We start from the raw sequence: 10,672 nt of genomic DNA on the forward strand, positions 1-10,672 counted from the left end.
GACTGTGGACGTCTTATTTGTGACGGTAGGGAGTGTTCTGTTTGTGTAAGAGTTAGATAAGAATTTCTGTTCTTGCTTAAGCAATGATGGATTCTTGTCAAATGTGTATAGGTATACTCGTTATAGGTAGTGTCAATTGATTTTGTTGGAATGTATAGCATGCTTAAAAAAGGCATCTATAGATGTTTGTTCAAGAAAAAAAAAGTTAAAAACAACTTTTAAAATTAGCTTAGCAGTAGCAGCAAGTATGATTACTAAACCACATTGATCTCCGAATAATAAACAGTCCCATTATTGAGGTAATTTTTTATCATGTCAAGGATAAAGAACATTAAATAGATTTAGTTTGGCCATATAACTTGAATAATAACTCTTGTTTAGTGAGTTACCATTACCACTTACCACATGCTTAATTTACTTAAATGTATAGGCAACCATGGCATGGTATGTAGTGCATGTTGGTCACATGCCTGGGATTTATCGAACTTGGGAAGATTGCTATGCTCAAGTTAATCGCTACCCTGGTAATTTGCATAAAAAATACAACACAGAAGCAGAAGCTTTGAGGGCCTACTATAGTCATCTGGCCTACCTTGCAAACCATGTGCAACCGACCTACTATGGTCCAATGAATACAAACCATGGCCATCCGCTGGCACTGGAGATTGAAGAGAAGGCACCCGCCAGAGATGTGAAGATTAGGAGAATTGCTCCTTGGTCTTGGAAAGATGTCATGCTTTTATTTATGGCTATGGTCATTGCTTTTCTTATTTGAATGTTGATGTAGGCTTAGTTTCGTAGAATAGTAGGTGGACTTTGTTGTATGTGGACTTATTAGTAGACTTTGCATTAAACATATATATAATATATATATATATATAATATATATATATATATATATATATATATATATATATATATATATATATATATATATATATATATATATATATATATATATATATATATATATATATATATGCTATTAGTAGTTGTCCGCAGCCAAAACTAACCATGATCGTGTCACAGCCATGACTCATCGTCGCCTGTTACCCCATCGCTGAAGAACAGATCGGCAACAAGAAGCGGCTGATATCGTTGGGATGGGAGAGCCGCATGATCCGACAAATGGTGACAGTGTCAATTAGGACGGTGAGAACGAGCAGCTATGGACCTCGTTCGGCCTGCTCGATCTGGGTCAAAATGACCAAGATGGCCAGGTAACTTTGGTATCATGTGGCTATGTAGCCACACATGCTAATCAATTGAGTGGGTCATAGCTTACTTGGTGTCTCTAGCAGGAGCCTCCGCTGGCCGAGGAGCCAGAGGGTTCGGGTAGCAGGAAGGCCAGATCCAAGCGAGGCATGTCAAAGATTCCTGTTGGTAGGAATGCACACTGGCACATTACTGAGTTCGATGAATTCGGGGATCCACTCTCACCGCCTATAGCTTTGACCAAATACAAGACTATCCTCGGGTTACTTGTTAGGAACTTCATCCCGATTAAGTACAGGAAGTGGATTGGGAAAGATGATGACCGGTGGAGGGTTCCCAAAAGCGAGAAGGATTACATATGGGATGTCAAGATCCCAGAGTATTTCACTTTCCCAGCCGAGTATGATAGGGAGTTAGTCAAGAAAAAAGCAAAAGAAATCATGGGGACATGCTTCAAGAATTTCAAGGGGACATTGTACAAGAATGTTGTCCTCCAAAATAAAGAGCCAGATTTCGATGGTGGACAGTTTAGCAAGCAGAAGGACTTCTGGCAGGATTTCAAGGAATACAAGTTATCTGAGGAGTACTTAGAACTGAGCAAGAAGAATAAGGAGAATTCGCAGAAAGTGACGAATCCTCATCATCTTGGCTCTCGTGGCTACGCCAAAAAGATGCCAGAATTTGAAGCAGAACTTCAAAAGATGGATCGCCTTGCTGAGGAAGGCATTCAAGTTGAGACCGCTGATTGGGAGCCCAGATCGGTAATATACTGTATATGGAGGAAAGTACGGCACGCCGTGGATGGGAGCTTTAGCTCCTCAAATCAACCCATGAGCGAACTCATCCAAAGGATCTCCTAGGTAACTGAGGAGGTGAGGCAAGGGACTCGCACTTCTAATAGGGAGAAAGACGTGCTCACCCAAGCACTCGGAACCAAGGAGCACCCTGGTCGCACTAGAGGAACCGGTGTTGTTCCTTAGAAACTAGCATTCCCCCAAGAATCTAACACTTACCAGAGCCGCTCGAGGGGTAGAGCGGAACAGGAGGTAGAGTATTTGAGGAGACTAAAAGAGATGGAAGATAGAATGGAAGCACGGATTGAGGTGACCGTTGAAGCGTGAGTCGACCAAATTTTGCTGTCCAAGGGGTTAGTAGTACCACAAAACCCTACTCCTACTGTCTTTAGCCCATAGTTTAGGGGTCACAGCTGCTACGGATCGACCCCGCTCGACGAAGAAGAGGCGAATGTGCCTCATCCGGTGGACGACATCACTGAAGCCGTCAATGTCAGGTTGTACATCCGTCAAGAATGGACAAAGGACAAGGTGGCGCTCGACCAGGCCTGGCCTGCGGGAGATGGGACAATTAATGGCCACCCAATTCCACTAGGGTATGCTCGTGTTACCATTGACAGAATACTTGATAACAAGTATAAAACGATACCCATTGAGTAGCCCATAGCGAAAGACAGGCCAAAACTTGGTCATAACAAGGGCTCTCTAGTGGCCTGGCGCAAGCGCTTCATTAAGCTTGACCACCAATTGTCCTCTGATGATGAGGACGACTGCGAGTCTTCACCCACCCACGATGATCACTCACCATCTCCCAATAGAGATCACTCCCCTCCTCATCCGGAGCTATCACCCCCGAGAAGATAGAGGTCTCCTATTCCTCCTCATCCGACTCCATCTTCATCAGCCCCAAGAAAAGAGACTCCTCCTCCTCCTCCTCCATCTTCATCAGCGTTGAGAAAACAGAATTCTCGTCGTCATCCTCCTCCTTCTCCTCCACTTCAACCCAAAATAAGATTAAGGACATCCTCGCAGTTGCAGAAAAGGTCCTTGGATTCGGTCGCTAATGCTCCCAAAGTGGACCAACATAAAAGAAAAAGGCCGTTCAATGGCAGCATTACCACCTTGATGAAAGAAAAAATTACAGCACACATCTCAAAGGAAGATTGTGTTAGTTTCTTCAACCTCTGTGCCTGACTACCTTCGTATTTGTTGAAGTCTGAATTCGAAAGGCAAATTGTCGGTGTTTTGGACCGGCGGTCCTCAACCAACGAGTGAAAATGAACTGCGTGACCCTTATCCTGGATGGTGATGCAAAGAGACACAAGGTTTATACTGGTTCAGGCAATAGGTGCCCTATGTCCAGTCTGAGAGAGCGATCTTGTATTCCTTGCACCGAGGTGCTCGTAGTAGGGGTTTACAAGCTGGGCAAGAGAGGGAGCCGGTCCTAGGTCTCTGTTAGGGGTAGTGCGGGTTGCTTGAGATATTGATCTCTTGCAGTGAGGGAGTGTGTGTGTTACAGAGTATTGTGCGTCGCTTGCACCGGGGGTCTCTTCCTGTCTCTCCCTTAGAAGCGGCCCCGGTCCCTCCCTTTTATAGTCGAGGGGAGGAATAGGGGTGGCACATGTATTTGCTATGTGGCATCCTTCAGCAGGAGTGGCATGTCTGAGCCCTGTGGCTTGTCATTGTGGTGGCATGGTCGGTGGAGTGGTCCTATTCTCCATGCACTGGAGTGCCGCGCCGGTCACGCCTGATCCTGTGCGATGTGGGAGCTCCTGTGGTGGCAGGCATGCCTTCTTCTGTTGGAGGCGTGCTGGTCGCTGTATGTTTGACCAGCGCGTAGTGCCGAGGCCGGGTTGATGTGATGGCGTGGGTATGCTGATTCCGAGGCTACAGGAGCTAAGCCCTATGCACGACGTGGGAGCTCCTGCGGCCCGACGCAGGGCATGGCGCATACTGCGGGTGACGTGCCGGTCCCAGAGTGCTGACAATGTAGAGAGCCGAGGCCTAGTTCGATGCAGAGGCTGGACTATTGTGGGGGGCTCGGCGAGCGTGAGTCCCAAGGCTACAGGAGCCCGGAAGCGGGTAGCTGAGGCTCGGAGGGAGCAGTTGGCCTTGCATGTCATTTCCAAGGCTACAGGGACCCAAACGTGACTTCCCACGCCGCACTGTCCTTGGAGCAGGGGTTAGGCAGCACAGCGTAGCACGAGCATCAGCTGTGGGCACAGTGCCAAGCATAGCAGCCGGTAACCCCCGCCCCGTCCTATCCCGGATGGCAGGGCGTCGATGTGACTTCTGTCTCGTCGGCCACTCCGCTGTACCGTGCCGTCGTGCGGCTGACGTCGCGGGAGTGGTTGAACGTGTTAGTTGGATGTGATGTCTCATCAGAGAAGTCGGTCAAAGCAGTGGTGACGGGGCTGATGCCGAGCCAACCTCGAGCGAGTCGGAGAATTGGTACCCCGTCCGAGGCCTCGTGGCACGGGGCCTCGGGCGAGGCAGAGAATCGGTACCTCGTCCAAGGCCTCGTGGCATGGGGCCTCGGGCGAGGCGGAGAATCGGTACCTCGTCCAAGGCCTCGTGGCATGGGGCCTCGTGCGAGGTGGAGAATCGGTACCTCGTCCAAGGCCTCATGGCGTCGGTACCTCATCCGAGGCCCCATGGCATTGGGCCTCAGATGAGGCAGAGAATCGGTACCTCGTCCGAGGCTCCGTGGCATGGGGCCTCAGGCGAGTTAGAGAATCGGTGGCTCGTCCGAGGCCTCGTGGTATGGTTCTAGGCCGAGTCTGCTTCGGTCGTGTCTGGATATTTGTTCGAGGTGGGCTGGGCGGTTCGGCCGGGCCTCGGATGCGGCGGGTTTGCCTACGGTTGTATTTTGGTTTCGTTATTTACAAGGTCTAAGCAATTTTTTCGGTTCTTGCTTAGGGTACCCCTTTTTATGGTGCTCGACAGTAGCCCCGAGCCTCGGGGAGGGTGTGAGCGCTCTCCTTGAGGTTTTGACAAGACTTGGCTTGCGGCAGCTCCTATCGGGATCTATGTTTCGTACTCGAGGCTTCGGTGGGTGCACGCGAGCGCACCCACCGGGTGTAGCCCATGAGGCCCTGGAGGTGTGGATTTATTCCTCCAGGGGCTTTTTTCCTATTGAGCGAGGGGTTTTATCGCGTTTGCCGAGCCCCCGAGTGCAAGTTTGGGTCACTGGGCCTCGGCCTGGTCGCAGGAAGAGCCCCCGAGCCTCTGCGCGGAGCAAGAGGGTGGTCAGGAGTTTTCCTGTTTTTTTTTGTGCGGCCCTCACACATCCTTTTCGTTCTGAAGGAGGGGTGGAGTATGCCAGGCTACCCTCGGTGGGCGAGCAGTGACACCTCCGGTGAGCTGTTTATTGGGTAAGTCCAAGTGAGGCCCATGCCCCATTCGATAGGGGTCGGCTTAGCGGTCCAGAGACGTACTCCGAAAGTACCGGAGGGCTTCTCTAGTGGGTCCTAGGGCTGATCGATTGGCCCCGGGGGCTCAGTGCCTCCCTTCGGTGGGATCCCATTCAGAGACCTCCCTGCCGGTCTCAGACACGACTTAGGGCATCCCAAGCAATTGCTTGCTTGGGCCTCGACCATGTACGGGCTCGCCCATAGTCGTCCCTAACTCTATTTGTCCTAGGGCGGCTGTTGAGACCCTCGGGGGCCCAGCCTTCGAACCCCTGGACTGTAACGGGCTCGGTGCCCAGGTCTGGTCACAGGAAGAGCCCCCGAGTCTCTGCCCGGAGCAAGAGGGCGGTCAGGAGTTTTCCTGTATTTTTTGTGCGTCCCTCGCACATCCTTTTCGCTCGGAAGGAGGGGTGGAGTATGCCAGGCTACCCTCGGTGGGCGAGCAGTGACACCCCCGGTGAGCTGTTATCGGGTAAGTCCGAGTGGAGGCCCATGCCCCATTCGATAGGGGTCAGCTTAGCGCTCCAGAGAAGCACTCCAAAAGTACCAGAGGGCTTCTCTAGCAGGTCCTAGGGCTGATCGATTGGCCCCGGGGGCTCAGCGCCTCCCTTCCGTGGGATCCCATTCAGAGACCTCCCTGCCGGTCTCGGACACGACTTAGGGCATCCCAAGCAATTGCTTGCTTGGGCCTCAGCCATGTATGGGCTCGCCCATAGTCATCCCTGACTCTGTTTGTCCTGGGGAGGCTGTTGAGACCCTCGGGGGCCCAGCCTTCGAACCCCTAGACCGTAACGGGCTAGGTGCCCAGGTCTGGTCGCAGGAAGAGCCCCCAAGCCTCTGTGCGGAGCAAGAGGGCAGTCAGGAGTTTTCCTGTCTTTTTTGTGCGGCCCTCACACATCCTTTTCGTTCTGAAGGAGGGGTGTAGTATGCCAGGCTACCCTCGGTGGGCGAGCAGTGACACCTCCGGTGAGCTGTTTATTAGGTAAGTCCAAGTGGAGGCCCGTGCCCCATTCGATAGGGGTCGGCTTAGCGGTCCAGAGACGTACTCCTAAAGTACCAGAGGGCTTCTCTAGCGGGTCCTAGGGCTGATCGATTGGCCCTGGGGGCTCGGTGCCTCCCTTCGGTGGGATCCCATTCAGAGACCTCCCTGTCGGTCTTAGACACGACTTAGGGCATCCCAAGCAATTGCTTGCTTGGGCCTCGACCATGTACGGGCTCGCCCATAGTCGTCCCTAACTCTATTTGTCCTAGGGCGGCTGTTGAGACCCTTGGGGGCCCAGCCTTCGAACCCCTGGACTGTAACGGGCTCGGTGCCCAGGTCTGGTCGCAGGAAGAGCCCCCGAGTCTCTGCCCGGAGCAAGAGGGCGGTCAGGAGTTTTCCTGTATTTTTTGTGCGTCCCTCGCACATCCTTTTTGCTTGGAAGGAGGGGTGGAGTATGCCAGGCTACCCTCGGTGGGCGAGCAGTGACACCCCTGGTGAGCTGTTATCGGGTAAGTCCGAGTGGAGGCCCATGCCCCATTCGATAGGGGTCGGCTTAGCGGTCCAGAGACGCACTCCAAAAGTACCAGAGGGCTTCTCTAGTAGGTCCTAGGGCCGATCGATTGGCCCCGAGGGCTCGGCGCCTCCCTTCGGTGGGATCCCATTCAGAGACCTCCCTGCTGGTCTTGGACATGACTTAGGGCATCCCAAGCAATTGCTTGCTTGGGCCTCGGCCATGTATGGGCTCGCCCATAGTCATCCCTGACTCTGTTTGTCCTGGGGCGGCTATCGAGACCCTTGGGGGCCCAGCCTTCGAACCCCTGGACCGTAACGGGCTCGGTGCCCAGGTTTGGTCGTAGGAAGAGCCCCCGAGCCTCTGCCCGGAGCAAGAGGGCAGTCAGGAGTTTTCCTATCTTTTTTGTTCGGCCCTCGCACATCCTTTTCACTCAGAAGGAGGGGTGGAGTATGCCAGGCTACCCTCGGTGGGCGAGCAGTGACACCCCCGGTGAGCTGTTATCGGGTAAGTCCGAGTGGAGGCCCGTGCCCCATTCGATAGGGGTCGGCTAGTGGCCTAGAGACGCGCTCCAAAAGTACCAGAGGGCTTGTCTAGTGGGTCCTAGGGCCATTCTATTGGCCCTGGGGGCTCGGTGCCTCCCTACGGGGGGATCCCATTCAGAGACCTCCCTGCCGGTCTCGGACACGACTTAGGGCAACCCAAGCAACTGGTCGCTTGGGCCTTGGCCATGTATGGGCTCGCCCTTTGTCATCCCTAACTCTATTTGTCCTGGGGTGGCTGTCGAGACCCTTGGGGGCCCAACCTTTGAATCCCTGGACCGTAACAGGCTCGGTGCCCAGTTCCTTTGTCTGGAAGGAATTGGGTGGGGAATATTCCCTTCCCATCGGCTGACAATGGTGGTTGCGCCTTTTGAGGTGGTTTCTCGAGGAGACTGAACGGCGCCTGCCGTTGCTGCAGGCAGATATGACGCGATGTGTGCGGAGGGGATGTTACAGTGCACATGGTTAATAAGAAAATGGTGGACGCGTGTGCGGTTTAGTCGGGTCCGCATTAACTGCGCCAGATCTAGGAAATAATCTTCCCAGCTTTGTCGCCCACCTATTCGCCTTCTCCCTCATAAATACATGATGAGTTGTGCCCCTGCCCCTCCTTACCTTTCCTGCCGTCACTCGTGCTTTCTACCCTCGAGCGGTTGCTAAGAACTGCAGAAGAGAGCGCTGGGAAGAAGAAGGGAGAAGGGGGAGGAGAGAGAGCGAGGGAGAGGGAGAGCGAGAGCATGCATTACCATCGTAGTCGCATTATCCACCACTCCCATGGCCGGCAGCACCGTTGTCCTCCTGGTGGATCCTTGGGGTCCGTCCGACGTGTCTACGGCGACGCTGCAGTCGCTCATCGACGACAGTCTCCTCCGCCCGGTCACCGACCCCAACAGGCCAGAGTGGATTGCTCCAGGGAATGAGCCGGAGCTGAGGTCACGCGATGGCTACATCGTGAGCTTCGTGGCCTTCTACGAGCGTGGCCTCGGCTTGCCAGCAGACCGGTTCATGCGGGCGCTCCCGCATTACTACGGCGTGGAGCTCCACAACTTCAACCCCAACTCCATCGCGCAGGCAGCCATTTTTGTCGCCGTCTGCGAGGGGTACCTAGGCATTGTGCCCCACTAGGAGCTGTGGCTCCACCTCTTTCGGGCAGGGCTCTCCACTAAGCCAACGGGCACGACGGGTACACGGAAGGTGTTGAGGGCCGGCGGCTGCACTTTGCGAGTGTGCCAAGACTAGTAGCCCCTCTACATCCCAGCCCAGCTTGTGTCGTCCAACCGCCGTTGGTACAACAGCTAGTTCTACCTCCATAATGATGATGGCAGGCTTCCCCCCTATACCGAGCGGGTTGTGGAGAGCCAGCCGGAGAGGTGGAGGTATGACGTCTCGCTGGCTGATCAGCCCAAGCTGCAGCCACTCCTGAGGGCCCTGGATAGGCTGCGCGGCCATGGCCTTTCGGCGGCCGTGGTTGTGGCAGCCTTCCACCGCCGGAGGGTGCTACCGCTGATGGCTCGGTGGCAGCGCCTGTCCGAGATGACGCCGGATGAGCCGATTGATGGCATTCGGTTGTCCGTCGTCACCCTCTCCGATGAGGAGATTCTATGTCGGGTGAGAGAGGCGGTGGAGGGGTGGTAGAGGAGCAGCGGTTTGACCCCATTCTCAATGCGCCCGTCATGGGGGTACATATCTCTGGTAAGTTGCGTGTTGCTGCAGCCTTCGAGGCCTTCTTGCCCCTTACATTTCTAGTCCATTCCCTTATTGCGTTTGCCGTCCCTGCAGGGGATGAGGGATGTGCGAGCCTCCCTGCCGCCCATTCCCGAGGACACCGAGCAGTGAGTTGAGAACAGGGTACATGCCGAGGTGTACAAGGAGCGGAAGGACACCGAGGAGGCAAGGCGCAAGAGGAAGAGCCTCGAGCACGATGAGCTAGAGAAGCGTCGCCGGCAGCAGAGGCACGACGGTCTCCTAGAGGAGTCATCTCCGTCATTGTCGTCGCTGGACCTTTCGAGCGACGACGACGACGATAGCAAGGCAGGGTGGGGTCCCCTGGACCACCTCCCTAACATCAGGGAGATGGCGCTCGGGGCATCGGCGAGTGGCCCAGTGTCTCCGGGAGGAGGAGGAGAGGGCGCCCCAGGGCTGGCGATCGCCCGCCCTAGGGCTGAGGCCAACACGCCCGAGACACGGGCGTCGGCGAAGCGGGCTGTCAGCCCGATGGGCTCGATGGCAGAGGTGGAGCGGGCGATGGCGGGGGTGATCCAACTGCCTCCGCAAGGGGTCGAGGGAGCGCTGGAGTCTGGTGAGGGCCGACCGGTACCAGCGGGTACTGAGGTCGTGCCGCTGTTGCTGCCGCTGCCACCACCACTGCCGAGGACGAGGGACGCAGTGAAGAAGCTGTTGCTTCCCCATTTGAGGTAAGTGTTTTACCTAGTGGAGTTTGCAATATCTCCCACTCGTTCTTTGGTCTTACGCTGACCTTGTGGGTGGTTCATTTTCAGCCGGAAGCGTCAGGCGAAAGCGACCGCTCTGGTGCCACTTAAGGCGCTCAAGGTGAGCGCCAGCGCCACCGCCCGATGGGTGGTGGACGCGCAGGCTGCCTTGCAGCGTGGTGCGGCGTCGGCCAGGGCCACCGAGGCGGCCACGAAGCAGTCGAGGGATGAGGTGACTATGCCCCGCGAGGCCGTGGCCCTCGAGGCAAGTGAGGCCGAGGCGCCTACAATCGCTGAGGCCACCGAGGGTGAGGCCAGGGCCCCTAGGACCTCTGAGGCTGAGGTGGTGGAGACCGGGGTTTCCAGGACCTCCGAGGCTGAGGTGGTGGAGACTAGGGTTTCTAGGACCACCAAAGCTGAGGCGGCGGAGGCCGGTGCTTCTAGGACCACCGAGGCTAAGGTGGCAGAGGCTAGCTCGGGCGCGGCAGAGGCGTCGGCCTAGGATGCGAAGACAGAGGCGGGGCAAGCTCTGGTGCGGCCATGGTCCAAGATCCGCCGCCGTCGTAGGAGGGCGCTCGGGAGGTGGAGGTTCGGATAATCTCCTCCGACGATACCTCCCGGGGGAAGGTGGTGGTGGATGTCGAGGCGGCCAGCACCACGGAGCAGTCAGCCCCGACTCCGGGCTTGGGGGGCTCGGCCCTTGTCCGGGTCCGACCCGAGCCTCGTGGGTGGGATAGCCCATGTGTCTTGTGGCAGAGCCGGGACGACCCTGAGGGGGAGCCCCTATTC

The 10,672-nt window shown here is 55.6% G+C and overlaps 1 protein-coding gene across 1 annotated transcript; it reads left to right on the top strand.

Moving 5' to 3' along the window:
- Positions 1 to 9,527: 9,527 nt before the first annotated feature.
- LOC136489272 (uncharacterized) lies at positions 9,528 to 10,385 on the top strand. Its single transcript, XM_066485959.1, has 2 exons — positions 9,528 to 9,868; positions 9,953 to 10,385. Exons 1-2 carry the CDS (start codon positions 9,528 to 9,530, stop codon positions 10,383 to 10,385), a joined length of 774 nt encoding a protein of 257 aa, XP_066342056.1.
- Positions 10,386 to 10,672: the final 287 nt, after the last annotated feature.

Source organism: Miscanthus floridulus, chromosome 10 (genome assembly GCF_019320115.1).
Source record: "Miscanthus floridulus cultivar M001 chromosome 10, ASM1932011v1, whole genome shotgun sequence".
NCBI lineage: Eukaryota > Viridiplantae > Streptophyta > Magnoliopsida > Poales > Poaceae > Miscanthus > Miscanthus floridulus.